Source organism: Crassostrea angulata, chromosome 1, assembly GCF_025612915.1.
Source record: "Crassostrea angulata isolate pt1a10 chromosome 1, ASM2561291v2, whole genome shotgun sequence".
Lineage (NCBI taxonomy): Eukaryota > Metazoa > Mollusca > Bivalvia > Ostreida > Ostreidae > Magallana > Magallana angulata.
Window position 1 is genome coordinate 53158153 of NC_069111.1, and position 19898 is coordinate 53178050.

General features: G+C 33.0%; 1 protein-coding gene across 2 annotated transcripts in view; it reads left to right on the forward strand.

Moving 5' to 3' along the window:
- LOC128174520 (uncharacterized) overlaps window positions 1-19658 on the forward strand; it is a 56676-nt gene extending 37018 nt beyond the window's left edge. Inside the window, exons 32-52 of one of the 2 annotated variants that reach the window (XM_052840059.1) lie at window positions 3410-3529; window positions 4848-5096; window positions 5223-5456; window positions 5816-5938; window positions 6224-6484; window positions 6978-7226; window positions 11032-11154; window positions 11409-11669; window positions 12182-12430; window positions 12989-13249; window positions 13362-13385; window positions 13475-13581; window positions 13906-13967; window positions 16370-16560; window positions 16679-16778; window positions 17102-17118; window positions 17242-17368; window positions 17732-17847; window positions 18687-18751; window positions 19048-19089; window positions 19214-19658. In XM_052840059.1, coding sequence (XP_052696019.1) covers window positions 3410-3529; window positions 4848-5096; window positions 5223-5456; window positions 5816-5938; window positions 6224-6484; window positions 6978-7226; window positions 11032-11154; window positions 11409-11669; window positions 12182-12430; window positions 12989-13249; window positions 13362-13385; window positions 13475-13581; window positions 13906-13967; window positions 16370-16560; window positions 16679-16778; window positions 17102-17118; window positions 17242-17368; window positions 17732-17847; window positions 18687-18751; window positions 19048-19089; window positions 19214-19222 — 2990 coding nt within the window. In that variant the 3' untranslated portion in view covers window positions 19223-19658. The remainder of the gene's footprint in view (window positions 1-3409; window positions 3530-4847; window positions 5097-5222; window positions 5457-5815; window positions 5939-6223; window positions 6485-6977; window positions 7227-11031; window positions 11155-11408; window positions 11670-12181; window positions 12431-12988; window positions 13250-13361; window positions 13386-13474; window positions 13582-13905; window positions 13968-16369; window positions 16561-16678; window positions 16779-17101; window positions 17119-17241; window positions 17369-17731; window positions 17848-18686; window positions 18752-19047; window positions 19090-19213) is intronic. The other variant, XM_052840065.1, reaches the window with a different exon arrangement.
- The last annotated feature ends 240 nt before the right edge of the window (window positions 19659-19898 follow it).

Genomic DNA, 19898 nt, shown 5'->3' on the forward strand with positions numbered 1-19898 from the left:
TTAAGTGCGAAAATATCTTGAACCTACCAATAATTCTAATTACATCCATGTGATTATATTCACATAAAATAAATATAACTATCTTGCACAATTTATAAAGAATTCAAAGTTTTACAAAAAAGTGTGACATCACAGAACACTGGATCTACTTTAATTGCTTATTATTGCCATTGTTTACAACAGCGATGTATAGCAAAATCAATACCGGGTATAAAAAACGCTTTGTAAAAGTCGAACCAATATTGTAAAATCCGTATTATGACGTAGTGCGATACTCGGACTACTTTAACCTTATATAAATCAAAACCAGATAAAACACATCAGCATGTTTACCAGTCGTCTTTTTCAGCAGCCATGACAGTTCTCGCGTGATTTTATGGGATGTACGCTTGGAGTTTTGATGGGCTTGATAACGTGAATGTCAGGGTAAATAATCGATCTTACCTCGGTATATCACTAAAACATCCTTTAAAGAAATGGTACACTAAAGAATAATGGAAAATTCATATTTACCGCGTTAATTATGTTTAAAATAGGGGAATTCCTATATTCAGTTCAAGATCCGCTCCTGAATTCTCATTGGCTGTGTCAAAATAAAACCGGTCAAGGTCAGTAAACATGGCGGACAAATTCAACTTTCGTTGTTGACATACACGAAAAATAACCGATATATGGATTATACTTGATATTATTGGATTGATTTATGCCATAGACATCTACAACGTTTGAGTTCAGGAAAGAAATGCAAATGTTATTGTCATTTTATATAAACGATTTGAGACGAAATCATTGCGGGAGTCAATCACTCCCGCACTTGCACCATAACGATTTCGAAGATCCTATGGAGTTGTAGCCCTCTCCCAAAAAAAAAAAAATCGGGAGAGGGCAACATTATTGCAGCTACTTTTTAATATGTAAATGTAAGAAAAATGGTCGCTGCGAGAGAAAGTGGGGGCGGGGGAAGAAGCCACCCCCGACCCCTCTGATGCTACGTGCCTGCTTTCATAAACAGTAAATAAGACTTTCAGATGACCGATTTATTGCATAATTTTATTTCTCTCTCTCTCTCTCTCTCTCTATCTCTCTCTCTCTCTCTTGACTAGTAAGTATTTAAATTTCAATGTAAGGAAAAATAGCTATTGATCCTTTTTCTAAATTCATCATCATTTTACCAAAAAAGAAGTAACAAAGCGATAACGTTCTTGAATTTTAATATTTCCTGCTTAAACATCAATTCCAATGTAGAGCAACTTTGCTTTTACATTTTCCAGTATAATTGATATCGACTCGTTAGAAATAACTAGCGCATCATTTTAAAATCTGGGTATTTTTGTTAAACAGACATTTAGCAAATGAAAATAGGCATGTTGCCACTCCCCCCCCCCTTTTTTCTCCCATATACGCGTTCGCGATTTTATATTCTTGTGGTTTAATGCAAAACTGTTGAATCGCAGTATTTAATAAGTACTTACCTAAATATAAGGAATTTACATTAATACACCAACAAAAACATATGCCTTGAAAAAGGAAGGGGGGCCTTCTCAAAACTACCTCTCAAAAAGCTGGACCCGACAATGATCTAAAGTATGATAAATGGGCTTTGTATAATTGATAACATAATGACATGTATATTAATAGTAATACGCTTTATTTTTTTAACTCAATGTGTACAGTTATATGGGTTTCATTCGCAAATTATGTTTATAGACACTCGCAGTACAACAGTATAGTAAATTTATTTCGATCCGTAAATAATAAAAGCTTTTACATGTGACACATTAATTTTGAGAAATTTGTTGTATCTAGGTGATTAAGGAATAAAAATAAGAGTTAGACATAATCAAAAAGAATACTACGCATATTTTGAAATAAGTATTTTGAAGTTAAATAGTACGAACAAGCATATTTGCAGCTGGCAGCTGATTTACAGTATGAACGTATAAATAAAATACGTCAATAGAGAAGGGAGCCTTTATCCGTGACAAATTTTAAATAACGAGTGCTTGAACTAAGTAAATTTTATATGAAGTAAAGATTAATCCTTAAACATTATATATATTTTTTTGTATACCCTTCATGATTTCAAAAATATTCTGATAGTTTCGTTTCAACAGGTTTCGTTTCGGTAAATTTCGTTTCGTTTCGATGGATTTCGTATCGTTTCGGTAGATTTCGTTTCTTTTCTATTTTTGTTTTGCACTTTACATGTACCCATGTAAACTCGATATTGAACTGACGATAATTTGATTTATTATACCCCCCGCAAACGAAGTTTGAGGGGGGGGACTAGTATATAGGAATCACCTTGTCCGTCCGTCCGTCTGTCCATCTGTCTGTGCAATCGTGTCAGGTCCATATCTTTCTTATGGAGAAACATTGGAAGTTCCTACTTCACACAAAGATTGCTTATGACCTAAGGGTGTGTCATGACCCTGACCCAAGGTCATTTGTGCAAGGTCAAGGTCACTGGCAGAAAAAATACAAAATTCGTGCCCGGTCCATATCTTTCTTATGGAGAAACATTGGAAGTTCTTACTTCACACAAAAATTGCTTATGACCAAAGAGTTGGTCATGATCTTGACCCAAGGTCATTTGGGCAAGGTCACTGGCAGAAAAGTGCAATTTTCGTGTCCGGTCATTATCTTTCTTATGGAGAAGTATTGAATGTTCTCCTAAATTCATAATCATTTTACCAAAAAGAAGTAACAAAGCGATAGCGTTCTGAAATTTTAATATTTCCTGCTTAAACATCAATTCCAATGTAGAGCAACTTTGCTTTTACATTTTCCAGTATACTTGATATCGACTCGTTGGAAATAACTAGCGCATCATTTTTAAATCTGGGTATTTTTGTTAAACAGACATTTAGCAAATGAAAATAGGCATGTTGCCACTTTTTTCCCTTTTTTTCTCCCATATTCGCGTTCGCAATTTTATATTCTTGTGGTTTGATGCAAAACCGTTGAGTCGCAGTATTAAGTACTCGCCTAAAAATAAGGAATCTACATTAATACACCAACAAAAACTTATGCCTTGAAAAACAAATGTGTGGAAAAAAATGTCGGTAAAGGCCGCGCTCAGTATACCAATAATTTAAAATGTTTAAATATTAAATCTTGACATGTGGATTTTGTTTGATTCGAGTCATGTTTGTTAACGTAAGGATGCAAATGTCCACAGTTAACTTTAAAAAATGGAATTAAAGGATAGAAATTGGTTTGTTTACTCATATTAGCATTAACAGTTTTAAGAAATAGAGCAGTTGTTATTTATAGCAAATGGACGGTGAAATAGATTCATCCAATATTTTCTATAAATGCAAAAATACACGTATTATGATTTTTATCTTAGCGGGGGGTATCAATTGTGAGCTTGCTCACAGTACCTCTAGTTTTAATATGTTTATAGACATAAATGAGTGCCTTATTTCATCAACTTGTGACCACAACTGTACCAACGAGAATGGGTCGTTTACTTGTTCATGCGCTGTTGGATACCGACTAGGAAACGACGGCAAGAGTTGTAGAGGTACAATCTATCTATCTATCTATCTATCTATCTATCTATCTATCTATCTATCTATCTATCTATCTATCAATCTAAAGCACAGAGAAATTCACCTTATGGAGCTACAATTTCTCTGTGCTTTATGTATTTATACTACTATATTAAAATAATAGACTCGAATTTTAGTTTTTAATACCGAGAAATCGGAAGAATACTGTCTTTTGTTTTATATATTTTAAACATCTTTGGTACTTGAAGATTACCAATTTGTTTTTATTTTTTCTCAGTTAAGCTTTGCTAATTATTAATCAACGAAAATTCCTCAAAAAATCCCGGAAATCACCTGGATTTTTTGGATTTTACAATCTTGCGCTTGCGCAATACATTCACGCTAACAGGAGCTTTAGTTTATATTTGTTTCCACAATATCACCTCTCCCTGAATAAACTCAGAAATGATTATACAAATACGGGTAAATTTTCATTGGACTTTTGCTATATATTCTGTTCATATAAATTAATGATTTCTTACGAGAAAAAGTATAAAATAACAAATATACATTTCAACTAAGCACTTACGTCATCTTCGTGATGACAAAAAATATTTGATTACATGCAAAAATGTTACATTATATTTGTTAGGAGAGTGAAGATAGAATATGTTTTATCGTAAAAATGAATAATGTCCTACAGACCCAGTTTTACAAAGAATATACGTGTACGTTGGTGAAAAGGTGTTGAGTTCTATCTATCTATCTATCTATCTATCTATCTATCTATCTATCTATCTATCTATCTATCTATCTATCTATCTATCTATCTAAAGCACAGAGAAATTCACCTTGTGGAGCTACAATTTCTCTGTGCTTTATGTATATCTCTAAAATTCCCTATGGGCAGGTATATGTCAATTGAAGAGTTATTGCAATGTCTGTGCTTTTATATATATATATATATATATATATATATATATATATATATATATATATATATATATATATAAAACAAGCGTTTATTAGTTGAAATTCAGTATTAATTTTGTCCTTAAATTGATTCAAATATTCTATGTTGATTATTGTAAAACTTGTCCGATATTCATTTTGAGATACATAATTTAATAGCTGACGCTTTACAAAATTGCACTACATTGCAACACAACTTTGTGAAGGAGAAAACATAAAAGTAAACCTTTCTTTAATTGGGAGAGAGTGAGTTATAAATTAAAAGGAGTTTCTGTAAACCCTCTTGTGTCATCATTAGTGTACCCAATCTTTTGTCAAGATAATAAATTAATATAAATGGCTGTTTAAATTGACTATTGTTTAAATGGCAACATTCAGTATGTAAGCCGGGATTTTACGGAAAAAACTGTGAGAGACCATGTAGATGTGGGCGAGGATCAAAGGAGTGTAACAACATCAATGGGTGTGTCTGTTACCCCGGCTGGAGGGGGGAGACGTGTGAGGAAGACATCAACGAGTGTGGCAGCAGTCCGTGTACAGGGGAACACGAGGTTTGCTTCAACACACCAGGGTCCTTCCGGTGTAATTGTGTTCCAGGGTTCAAAAACAGTTCCGGAACATGTGACGGTGTGTATAATGATATAAGATATATCCTGAAATGAAAATAATGCTTATACCTGACGGGTTCAGAAGACAAAGACATACAGTATTATGTAATTTTAATCTCATTTATCTTTTTTTCTTTTTATCTAGATATTGATGAGTGTCAAGAACCACACATATGCCACCAGCTATGTAGTAATACAAACGGCAGTTACTTGTGTGGGTGTAAGGCTGGGTATGAACTGATTAATTCCAAGGACTGTGTTGATATTGATGAATGCGCTAAAGCTCGGTGCAGTAAATGTTCCAACTGGCCTGGAAGCTTCAAGTGTTCCTGTAGTGACGGTTACCGGCTGAACGCAACGACACTGAGAGATTGCGAGAGTATGTAACGTTTATATGTTGAGCTGTATCCATAGCGATAAATTGTATGATATAAAAATGAAGAAAGCAATTTTTGAAAGATTAGATTAATGCGTTTATATGTTATACGAAAAAAGTACTCATCAATTCAATTTAATTTAGATACAAATTACGTTAAAATGTAGAAATGTAAGCAAATAATCCTTTTGCATGTGCATACTGATAAATATTCGAAGATAAAATAACAAAAAACTGTTTTGGGTATTTCAACCGGAAAGAAAGATGATGTGCATGCAATTACTCTCTGGTTTCTTTCAGTCTGTTGTCTGGGTTTAAAATAAGTGAATGTATTCATTTTACAAATTTAAAATTTTTTTAAGATGTCGACGAATGTCACGAAAACACTCACAACTGTTCCCTGAACGCAACCTGTACTGATACACACGGGAGCTTCAAGTGTAGCTGTCATATAGGGACGCACGGAGACGGCTTTAACTGTACAGGTTGTGTATAAATTTGACACATTTGATATTGCGATAGAGTGTGAGTTACTACTAGGACATCCTACTGTAACCAGCAAGTAGCTAAATTTTTCATTTTAAACGGTAACGCGTTGGTTTTTAATGAAAGTGTCTTCAGTTCGTGTCTCTTTGACACCATCAGTATGGTCGAAATATTTTTGTCACATCGAGATTATGTAAAACAATGAAAGATAATTAAACAATTGAAATCAAACCTTTTGTAGATATATGAATAAGTGTGATATTGAGGTCAAGCGTTTTTTTTAGCATGCCCTCCGTTTACCTATGGCGAGCAATGTTTAGATCACTGCAAATGTAAAAAGAACAACAGTGACAGATGTGATGCTGTTACCGGAAGTTGTCAATGTAAGACAGGATGGACCGGTGATACCTGTTCACAGGACGTGGACGAGTGTAAGGAGGGAATCAGAACGTGTAATACAAGTCTACATCAGGTCTGTGTCAACGACCCGGGCTCATCTCACTGCCAATGTCATTATGGTGGGAAGGATCTTGCAAACTGTAACAGTAAGTAATGGTTTAAATGTTTTAAAATGTGACGTGTTGCAAGCGGTGCAGGATAACCTGTAATTTCCCATTCATTAAAATGTTGAATATTTAAAACCCCTACCTCATCTCGACCCATTATATCAACATGCTTTCATGTAAAATCGATTCAACTGAAAATGAAAAAGAGATATTACAGAGATAGTTTAAAAACAAATACATGTTGGTTGTAATTCAGATTATTGGCAGCTTAAATAACTGAATACTTACTTTAGATTTTAGATAAATCATAGTGATTATTCTACAATATCAATAAATAATTCCTTGTTAATCAGTGTTATTTATATTGTGGAAGAAAGTGTTAATTAAATAAGTTTTTCTTTATTAGGGGAAACAGAATGTTGTAAATATGCAGGCGCCTCATTTATTCTTTTTATACGTTCATAAGTCTACAATATCAAAACTTAAATAAATGGTTATTGAAACTGATTATTGTTTAAATGGCAACGTTCAGTATGTAACCCGGGGTTCTACGGAGAAAACTGTGAGACACAGTGTAGATGTGGGCGAGGATCCAAGGAGTGTGACAACATAAAGGGGTGTGTCTGTAACCCTGGGTGGAGGGGAGAGACGTGTGAGGAAGACATCAACGAGTGTAACAGCAGTCCGTGTACAGGGGAACACGAGGTCTGCCTCAACACACCAGGGTCCTTCCGGTGTAATTGTGTTCCAGGGTTCAAAAACAGTTCCGGAACGTGTGAAGGTGTGTATGATAATACAAGATATATAATATAATAAGAAGTTACGTATACTTGACAGGAGCAGAAGACAACATACATAGTTATGTAATTATACCCCCGTTCCGAAGGAGAGGGAGTATACTGTTTTTCCCTTGTGTGTCTGTCTGTCTGTATGTCCATCCATAACAAAAGTTTCTGTCGCATTTATCTCGGCAAAAATTTATCGCAGATGCTTAAAATTTTTATACAGTGTTTGTTAAGGCATGCCATATCGTGGGATATATTTTTGTACCAATTGGACGTCAACTTCTTGTTAAATGACGACTTTGCTTATTTTTTAACCAAAATTTTAAAACACATTTTCGTCCAAGTTTTCTCAGCAACTATTTATCACAGATGCTTGAAATTTTTACACAATATTTGTATAGGCATGTCATATCGTGGGATATATTTTTATACCAATCAAACGTCAACTTCTTGTTAAATGACGACTTTGTTTATTTTTAGCAAAATTTTTTTAACAAATTGTTGTTAAAGAATTCTCAGCAACTGTTTATCGCAGATGCTTGAAATTTTTACACAGTATTTGTATAGGCTTGCCATATCGTGGGATATATTTTTGTACCAATCAAACGTCAACTTCCTGTTGAATGACGACTTTGTTTATTTTTAGCAAACATTTTCAAACAAATTTTCGTCAAAGATTTCTCAGCAGCTATTTATCGCAGTTGCTAGAAATTTTAACACACTGTTTGTTTAGGCATGCCTTACTGTGGGATACATTTCTGTACCAATCGGATGCCAGCTTTCTGTTAAATGTCGTCTTTGGTTATTTTGCATATTCACATCAGAACGGGGGTATCACTAGTGAGCATTGGCTCACAGATATCTTGTTTTATATGATTTTAAGCTCATCGAGACGAAGTCAGGGGGAGCTTATGCTATACCCTTGGCGTCGGCGTCCGGACTTGGTTTAAGTTTTTGTTGTAGGTCCTGTATCTAAGTATTACTTGTCCTATCTTCACCAAACATTCATGGATGATGCATCATGACCTACTTATTGACTTGGATTCTGAATCTGGGCCATGAATTTCAGATGCTGCAGGAGGTTAAGTTTTTTAGAACAGGTTAAAGTTTTTGGAGCAGATGCCCTTTGACAGTTATTTTTAAGTTACTACTGGTCGAACTTCACCAAACTTGCAAGGATTGCGCTTCTTATGTTACTCATGCACTTGACAGGCCTGGATGCTAATTCTGGGCCATAGGATTTGCATTTAAAGCTGTTTTTAGAGCAGGTTTGATAAAGAAATCCTACTTGTTATTGGTTCAATCTTAATCAAATTTAAATAGATTATGCATCTTGTGATTCTGGTGCACTCCATGAGCTTGGATGCTCAGAGCCATAGGTTTTGGATGCCGGAGAAGGTTTAGATTTTTTAGGAACAGGTCACATGTGATAGATAATAGTACTATTTTAAACTTGCATAGTTGATTTTATTATTATATAAATGCAGAGGTAGCTTCAGATACAGAGCTTGATTTCAATTATCAAGTATGCTGGAAAACAAACCTCCTTCATGTACCACTCAAACTTGCTTGATAGATATGTTTGTCGTCAAATGATATAACATGATTCATATGATATAGTATTGTATGATATGATACCCTGTTGTATTATGTAATACAATAATATATTGTATTATATTATATTGTAAACAAAACATTTGACACCTAATTTTATCAAATATTTTGTATATATGGGGAAATAATATTGTATTATATAATATTAATAGATAAAATATTGTATCATATGATACGATATTATATAATATGATATGCATTTTATGTTTTTGTGATCATATTATATTGTGTTTTATTATATATGATATTGTATCCTATGATATCAAACTTTAATATATTAATTATATTGTATCATATATATGATATGATATTTTATATGATTTTGTATAATATGATTGACTATTAAATCACATGAAATTGTATCATATGAGATTGTAATAAATAATATGTTTGATATTGTATAATATGATATTGTATATTATTATTTTGGAGTATTGTATAGTATGATATTGCATTATGAAAAAATGACAATCACAAACTGTCAACCATCTCAAAAATCCATAAAACGAAATACAAATTCAAAGCAGAGCAGCACGGACCTTCAAATAGATAGAGGTAGGATCAGGTGCCTAGGAGGAGTGAGCATCCTCTGCTGACAGGTCACACCCGCCGTGTGCTCTTTGTCGTAATCGGGGAAAAAACTGAAAAATTCCGTAGACAATTTGGTGATTAATTATGGTCTAACAATTAATATTATATGATACTAAATTGTATATTATTATGCCTCCTGTCAGTTTGTCGCTAAATATTCAATACTCTATTTTTGCATTGTATACAAAGGGTTTATATAGCGTAACTGTACGCTGCCGAAATAGAGCACGGGAAATGTTTTCAACGAAAATCTTATAAGCGCGGACTGCGGGATTCGAATTCCTGACACTAAAATCATTACGTCTTGAAGTCGAACGCGTTACCATTACGCTTCATATGCCGGTGATGTATATGAAGGTATTTATATATATAAAACATAGAAACATACGATTGATATCAAGCAATTGAAATTATTAATCTTTCCAAAAACACCTCATTATTGACGGTAATTTTATAAGTTAAAGTTTTGATAAATTTTTGAAGAGATCGATGAAAGATTTTTCAAAGAAATTCTACACGAGAATCACAAAAATGCTTTTTTAATGACGCTTGATAAAGAATGTACAAGAATAAAATTCATTGAGATTTCATCTGCTAAAAATTTTGTATCTCATTTCCTGAAAAGAACATAAACTTTGTTAATTTCTTATTCTACAACAACTTGATTAATTTGAAAAAACAAAGGCTAGCTTTTCCGGTGATTATTTTTATGGACAAGACTACATTCAAACGCCACAGCTATTTATAGCAAAGCACGTCAGTATATACAACAATCGGCATGATAATAACAATAGTGTGCACCATTTATCAAACCCTGACTACTATTTAGGCATACTACATGCACAACACAACACTATTATATAGATATATTATGTTATGATATTGAGTTATGTAACGAAATGCAATAATGTATAACATGATACAATGCTGTATCATATTATTTGATATAATGGTATATATTGATACAATGTCATATCATATGTTACAATATTACATTGCATCATTATATATTACAGTATTATATTATATCATATCATATATTATATGACGCAATATTGTATAGTATCATTAGATGCAATACTGCAGTATCGTATTTTATTTTTGTGTATTGATAAACATTGTATCTTACAATAGTGTATGAAATGAACATATGATTATCAAACAATTTTCTAACATATGAAATACAACATTGTGTCAAACCACACTACAATATCCATAAATATGCCAAATCATTAGCTATTATTTTCATATAATATGATAAAGGCTGTGTCATAAAGGTAATGCCTCGTATCGGTGAGCTTTGTAATCTGTGATTACCTATGTTTTTTTAAAAAAAATTTCTAGATATAAATGAGTGCCAAGAGCCACACACATGCCACCAGCTACAACTACTAACGGAAATTACACATATATACATTTCAATGTAGAACTGCAAGCATATAATTTATTTGCATGTGCATACTAATAAATAGTGGGTATTTCAAACGGAAAGAAAGATGTTGCACATGCAGATACTCTCTGGTTTCTTTCAGCAATTGTTGTTTGGGTTTAAAATAAGTTACTTTATTCATATTTTAAATCTAAATATTTTACAAGATCTTGACGAATGTCACGAAAACACCCACAACTGTTCCCTGAACGCCACATGTACTGATACAGACGGGAGCTTCAGGTGTAGCTGTCATATAGGAACGCACGGAGACGGCTACAACTGTACAGGTTGTGTATCAATTTGACACATTTGATATCGCTCTAAAGCATGAGTTACTACTGCGATCTCCAACTGGAACCATCTTATATCTAAACTTTTCATATTAAACGGTAACGCATTGGTTTTTAATTAAAGTGTCCTCAGTTCGAATCTAGTTGTGACCATCATTATAGTTGAAACACTTTTTTTATCTCGAGATTATGTATATACCCTTTGTAGATTTATGAATAAGTGTGATATTGACGTCAAGCGTATTTTGTAGTATGTCCTCCGTTTACCTATGGCAAGCAATGTTTTGAAGAATGTAAATGTGAAAAGAACAACAGTGACACATGTGATGCTGTTACCGGGAGTTGTCAATGTAAGACAGGATGGACCGGTGATACCTGTTCACAGGACGTGGATGAGTGTGGTGAGGGAATCAGAACATGTAACACAAGTCTACATCAGGTCTGTGTCAACGACCCGGGATCATCTCACTGCCAATGTCTTTATGGTGGGAAGGATCTTGCAAACTGTAACAGTAAGTAATGGTTTAAATGTTTTAAAATGTGACGTGTTGTGAGCGGTGCAGGATAACCTATAATTTCCCAGTGTCAAAAAGACTTATACCCAGAAATGTTTCCTTTCTAATACTTTATTTAGATTTAAAACATTTAAATGCCATCCTCATCTCGAACATTGGAACTACAAACATTATTATGCATCCACGTCAGCACGATTCTACTGAAATTAAAACGGAGATATAACAGATATTTTGAATGCAAATAATTGTTTGTTATGAATTACATATTTGGCAGCTTGTTTTAGGTTTTAGATAAAGCATAGGGAATATTCGACGATATCAATAAATAATTCATTGCTTATCTTATTTATATTGTGGAAGAAAGTGTAAAAAAGGTACTTTTTTATTAGAAAGACAGCATGTTGTAAGTATGCAGGCGTCACATATATTCCTTTTGTACATTCATACGTCTACAATATCATAAAGAAATGGTTGATTTAATTGATTATTGTTAAAATGGTAATTTTCAGCATGTTACCCGGGGTTTTATGGAGAAAACTGTAAGACACAGTGTAGATGTGGACGAGGATCCAAGGAGTGTGACAACATCAAGGGGTGTGTCTGTAGTCCCGGCTGGAGGGGAGAGACGTGTGAGGAAGACATCAACGAGTGTGACAGCAGTCCGTGTGAAGAGGAACACGAGATCTGCCTCAACACACCAGGGTCCTTCCGGTGTGATTGTGTCTCAGGGTTCAAAAACAGTTCTGGAACGTGTGAAGGTTTGGATGATAATACTCGTTTTACCACAAAGACGCAGTGATATTCAACTTTTACTATTTCTTTTTACGAAGATAATATTTTAGCTTTCTAAGTGCAGCATAAATAAATGTAAACTTCCGAAAGGAAAATAAGCATGTTAACCACCCAATTGCAAAGATACTTCAATATTATAATAAATGTAACTTTAATTTTTAGAGCAAAAAACTAACACTACGTATGGAAGGATAAAAACAATTACAAAACTTAAAGTTTTGAAAGTTCTGGTTTCTGACCAGAACCTTAAAATCTGTTCATAATTTCAATAGAAAAATATCGCTTTTAACCAATCATCTGCTGAGTAAGGACCAATCTCAATGGTATTGATCGTAATATCAGTCTCTAACCAAAGTATTTCCAATACGAGCCTAGTTGTAATAATCTTTGATCCTTAATTAATTATGGTCAAAAAACATTATGTCGTATGAAGCGTACCAAAGCCCCAAAGTTACGATTCTTTACGTTTCTTAAAAAATGTTCTATTTCAATGTGTGATTACAGCATCAAATGTATTTTTTCAGTCTGTTCTCCGTTCACTTATGGCACAGAATGTTCAGAGGACTGTAAATGTGAAAAAACAAAGAGTGAGAAATGTGATGCTGTTACCGGGAGTTGTCACTGTAAGACAGGATGGACCGGTGATACCTGTTCACAGGACGTTGATGAGTGCGAGGATGGAATCAGAACGTGTAACACAAGTCTACATCAGGTCTGTGTCAACGACCCGGGATCATCTCACTGTGAATGTCTTTACGGCGGAAACAATCTCACACGCTGTATTCGTATGTACTTCTTTCAGCACCTTTAAATAAAACTGCATATAGGTCAGTTTTGATTTAATTTGGATAGAAATATGCGAGTCATAAAATGAGTCATTGATATTGTTGTTAACAGGTCCCAAGCCAACGATTCATATCAGTAAGTAAAGGAGTGAAATAACAAAATATTTTCATGAACCACCATTTTTAAATGTATCATAAAAATATTTTCAATTATATTTCCTTTAGATACATCACAGGTCAAAGTAAAAGCGGAAGTAAGATTTGACATAAAGGCTAGTAGAGAGGACTTCGTGAAACATAGTGAGGAATGGCGAAAACAGATCGAAGAGACGGTAAAAATTGAGTATTTTATCAAAATCAGACTTTATACAATATATTTTTCACATATTTGCTAGCATAATAATTTTCAGGTTAACATGGTTTAATGATTTTATCTTGCTTTGCTGCGTTACTTCGTGGTACTATAAAACCAACACAGCAGTTTATAATTTCATATTCAACGAAAGGAATCTTTTGGTTCCTGCATGTATAAAATGAATGTTATATTGAATGCAACTATATTGTAAATTGAATAAATCGAGGCGTGTTGGCTTTGTTGATAAAATTCATATATCAATAAATACATGTTCTGAAGACAATTTTCGTTACAAAAATAGCTGATGAAATTCCATCGGGACACTGTTCCAGGATTTTCAACTCTCATCGTATTGTCAATAAGGTAAATGCAGTTGATGTGTCGGTAGAGGCAGTCGGGGGGGGGGGGGGGGTCCTTTCCGCCTCCTTGGTAGACGGTATAATAGTGTAGTGACAATACCATCAAAATTTAGATTTTAATGTACCACCCTACCTCACGGCAATATCGTGCTTTTTTGAAAGACATAATATTAAGTCAATTTTATATCACTCGTCTGTAGAAATGTCTATGGTCAAAATTCAAGAAAATAAAAGATCAAAGATAAATGACTGAAATATAACCAAAAATTTACAAACTAAAATAATTTGTAAATATTCGCAGATAATTTATCAATTTTTAATATTTTATAAGACTTTTGTTTTTGTTAGTTGTTTATATTGATATGAAACAAAAATATTTACCTATATTGTCTGTCTGCCAAACACGCATGGTTAAGCATGATTAAGCGTATTCTTCAAATAATTATACTTTTAATTTGAAGTTTGAAATTCCACATAAATTAGAAATATATACAGTGATCCATGTATATAAGAATAGTTTATGTCAGGTAGAAGAGATGACATCTACTATATTTTTTCATCTGATCGTCTTTGTGTATGACCTCGCTGGAAGTAGTATGACTTCAAATGTCAATAGAATAAAACAAGTTATCAGTTTTATTGACGTTTAACTATTGAGACACAGAGAAAATCTGTAAACAAGTAATGAATGCCTGAAACTTTAATATGCAATGACTTATTTAGAGCCTCAATGTGTAATTTTGAAATAAGCTAGAAATAAGATAAGTTTTTAACATTGAAATGTCAAAGCTTTTACTAATGCATTTATTCATTTTCATTGGATTGAAAATCACAAATGACATTATCTGTACAAAATAAACATACTAGTTTACGTATCAATACGCATTATACGTATTAAGTAATTAAGTATGCCATTTTAAAACAATATCATATCGGCCTATTGTCCTTAAAATTGGTCTCAAACCGTTTTTAAGCTCTGTTATATACACAGTTTAATTCTAATAAAAACTTAGTTTTCTTAACTGGAACAAGCACGATTTATTAAGAAAAGCTTGTGCCACTGAGATTTTTTCCTCACATTTGTAAATCATACTTTGGAGCAATTAGCTTAGTGCAGTATCCATAACAACAGATAAAGATTAGCAGAAATGCAAATTTTCTAAATGTTTAAGAACTCCAAAAAAATGGAACAAATCAAAATCAACGTATCAGACTAATTAAAATTTTATCATTTTTTATTGATGAAATGTAGTCACAAACCAAGAGTACAGTATTGTTCGCTTTTCTTCTTCGTGTCTGATAAGAAATATCCGACACACAGATTTACCGATTTCAGGAATTATAAATTTTATTAGATTGTATTCCTAGACATCTTCAGCTATTTCGTGAAAAAGTCATAAAGACATGTAAATAAAATTTATTTTAAAAAAATCTTGACAAACAATCTCACATACGCAATCTGCTTATTTCTTCACTTAGTCTAAATAAAAAACTGATTTTCTAAAATCAGACAAAACTGTTCAAAGAGGAGTGTGTAATTAAGGAAAATACGTCCTATCACCGAGTATGTAGATTTACGAAACTAGAAATATTTTTCATTTGTTTGTCATCACTTCACTGACTAATATCATTTTTTATAGTTCTTGTCTACACAAGGCATGTAACACTATCGCATACATAATCATTCTTGTGTTCAACAGTTTATAATTAATACCAGACTTTGAGTTGATAGATGTTTGTTTTATTCACAAGACAAATATAAATACTAGTACTTGCATCGGACTTTTAGGTAAACATTACTATTATATCAAGAAAATGTCGTAATTTAAAGTTTTAATGATGAAGAACGGCAATGGTTGACAACATTAGACAACGCCAAATCTTCATTTTCCCCATTAATAATATATTTGACTTGAAAAGACATTACTACGACGGGACAAAAATGTTTAAAGAGGGTCATATCTTTTTGAAAAAATGACTTCCAGCAATGAGGTATGCCGGTCCTCTCTCTTCTTTGTGATTTCAAAACTTTAAAAGTGGGGAAACGAAAACACAATTGAAATTTTCATGAATGAAAATATTTATTATAATTTTAGAAATAACTTGGCATTTTACGGCTAGGCTACTCTTAATTTTAGTCGCACGCTTAAAGAACAAATATAAAAAAAAGTTCCACGCGCCCTGGCATATAGAGAAAAGGGCGTATTTATATAAAAAAGGAATAAAATTGTCTTTGATATCTTATTGCTGTTAAGAGTTTGCTCTAAAGACCGTAAGCTTTTAAAAAAAGCTAAACTTGTGAATCCAATAACTGTTGAAAAAAAGTTAAGTGCTAGTTTGATGTGAAGAGTTGAGATACCATGTCGTTTGAAAAACAACCATTCATTATTAATATCACGTTGATAGGTTAGGAAGTCTCTGGGCGGACTATGAAATCATTGGAACCAAAACACAATTGAACAAAAATAAGTTCGAAGCTGGCGTGGCAAGCAGTATGTCGAAAATTCTTAAAGGTGAACACACGTTTAATATATTGAAGCAAGAAGCTCGTGTCATCGGAGTTACCATGAAGGATAATAATGGATCAACAACAATGAGTGAGCAATCCAAATTTTACCCTACAGTTATTATTTTAAAAAAACAAATTGATGTTTGAAATTCCATTTTGTTCCATTATGCTTATGAGCTGTGCGTTTAAACTTGCTTCCATTGTAGCTTTTACAACCCCTACGTCGCCTTGCTATTTGCTGAAAGCGTTTTACGAATGTCCTTCTGGGTACCATTGTGACGACTCCTTAAATAAAGCAGAGTGTGTGTAAGTATTTATGTTGTTTTCTTAATTTGTTGTGTTTCTGTAGCTATATGAAATGTAAACATTTTCTCATCTATACAGTCTTTGTTTTGCATTCATTATGATTATGTATCGTTCATCATCTCTTTGGACATTTTGTACGTTTAATGCGATCAAATTTGACTCCTCTTGTTAACATAAAATGCATCATTTTGTTGCATAAAAGCAATGGTGTCTTTCAAAAGAAAATGTTTATGTTTCTCATAAAAATGTAGGTTTTACACATTATGATTAGGGGGCGTGGATTATGTTAAGAGTTTTTTAAGTTCCTATTCTTTTTTTTACAGATTAAATGACTTCTCAGGTAAACGGTTTACTTGTTCTTTTTTCACCAAAATTCATACATACAGAAACAGAGGCATTTTAGAATATTCGTTTCTCTGACAATGGTTTTTGCTAAGTCTCAAGAAATGCCGTTCTCGTTCAGATCTCGCTATCATCACAATCTCGGTTGGAGTAGGCGTTCCCGTTCTGATAGCGGCAATTGTGATTATCATACTGTGGAAGCGGTACCAGAGGAAGGCTCGGAAACTGAAAGAAAAATCTGGCCACGAGTTAGTAACATACAATGTACCATTGGTTAATAACAAATAGTCGTATTGTCAATGCTTGAATAGAGATTCAACAGTTTCCTATAATGCAGAAAAATATGAAATGATATAAGAACAAGAAAGAATTTTGTAAAATAGGAAATAACATTCATTGTATATTAAGTTTAAGATATCTAACCTGAGGATCATTAAATGTCAAGAAATGAAATGATACTTTTGGGAAATCATTGGTGATAGTTCTTTAAAGTATGTTGCGATAACAGTTGCTGACAAAATAAAACGTGCTTAAAAACTAGCACGTCATTGTATATTTTGTATGTGCCAATACATTGTCAGGTATTTTATCGTGATCAATACTTGTTACAGCGAAACTATCCCTGTGACGCTTGCAGGGAAGATTCCACGACCCAAACACTCGCCTTCAAGTGAATATGACTTCATAGACTCGCGGTCTTTGTATGATGGCAGGTACACTGACTTGGGTAAGAAGTTGTGTAATGGCCGGTACACTAACATTAATTACATGTAGCACAAGGGTCATCTGATGTCCATTTCTGCATAATTTATTATTCCTAGCGTACGTAAGATCTTGTGTGCTAACAAGTAGATCGACATTGGTAAAAACTTTACGATGACCGGTACACGCCGACATAAGTAAGAAGTTTTGTTGTAGCCGGTACGCTAACATAGGTGAGAATTTGTATATAACAGGTACATTGAAATGTCTAAAAAAACTTGTATGATAACTGGTACACTTACAAGGGGAAGAACTTGTATGATAACCGGAAAATTGGCATGAATAAGAACTTGTATAGTAATCGGTTAACTGATACAGGTACGAACTTCCATGATAGCCTGTAAACCGACATGATAAGAAATTCTAGGATAACCGGTTCAATGACATACATGTAAGGACATAATCTAACTTTAATAAAGTTAGTCTGATAATATTCAATTTGGTTTTTCATTGACATAATTCAAGAGAGATAACAAGAGGAGAACATGCACCTTACAAGTAGCATGAGTGATTTAACAATTATATAAGTATGAATATTTTAATGTATATAATGTGTATTAATCATTATAAGAATGTTGTATTGATTAAGAATGAAAGCCAGGACATCGTCAGATAATTCTTTTTATTTTCACCTCAATAATTTACAAATTGTCCAGTCTTAGCAAAGTGTGGTTATTGGTTCTCTCCGTAATTCCTTATTGTTTCTACCAATGTTGAAATGGTTAGTACACATCAATATGGTTTAGGGTTTTCTTTTAATATTCATGGATCTAATTTTGGTGACTGTTGGTTTTACTTTCGTAGGGTGTATTAATCCTAACTATTCCGAGGACTCTCACAGAGAAAGGAGATACCAGGTTGATGACCAGGTACTACACTTCAGTCAACCTTAATCACTGCCATGTGGTCTATTTCTTTTATTACAAGTAGCCATCGTGAGCCAAATAGTTAATTTATATTTCAATTTTTGGAAAATTGATGCTTAAAAATACGTCATATAACATTGATAATTTGGTATTGGAAGTTTATTAGGAAAGCGCTTTCCAAAAAGATCAAAAGAATTTGATGGGTAAACAATGAAACAAATATTCTGCAATTGTGACGATTCTGGCATTATTTTTCACTCGTTTGTGATTATTTTCTTTTCTTTTCTTTGATAATACAGTTCCCTATCAAAAGACCAAATGTCGGCCCCGACATGACCCGTGTGAGTATTTCTGTTAAAACAATGAAACGATGTTTTTTTTTAATTCTGTAATAGGCTTTCTTATCAATTGAATGACAATGACAATGACACAGAAACTTTTATACTGTTTATTCTCTTCCTCCAGGAATACTGAGAAGACTGGAAATGAAATAACCATGAACTTATACATTGTGCTAGGCTAGGCGTGTTTATAATTACTAGAGTTTGATTATAAATTGCTTTTTATGTGTGTAGCGCAAAATATTATTAATAAAGTGATTATCTTCTACCCAGCCAATGAAATTATGTACAAAACCCGTTTATGTAGAGGTGAAGAATATTTTATAAAATAACAAAAATTGTTTTAATTAGAGTAAAAATATAAAATGTACAAAAAGGATGTTGTATCTGAATGGTAAGCATAAGATACTTTTGTTAATGACCACTAGCAGATGATTTCATACTATTATTTTAGTGTTTTTATATAAATGAGAATATTATAAATGAAATTGATGCAATGTCCTCTCAAAATTGCTTGTTATTACAATGTATATTGACTTTTGATTCAAATAAAATCCTAACGTAAGTAACATATTGTGTTCTTATATTTTGTTGCAAGTTTAATTAATTAACTAAGTTGTGCATTTCATTCCGATATATTAAAGGGTCATTGCCGCAATTGAAACTATTGCACTTCACTTGATTTGAGCTAATTTTTTGTAACATAAATTATATTAATGCTCTAAAAAAGGTATTTTAAAACACAAACCTTATTTTAATGTCATGATTAAAAGTAAGCAATGCTTATGTTGCGTTTTAATTTATAATAC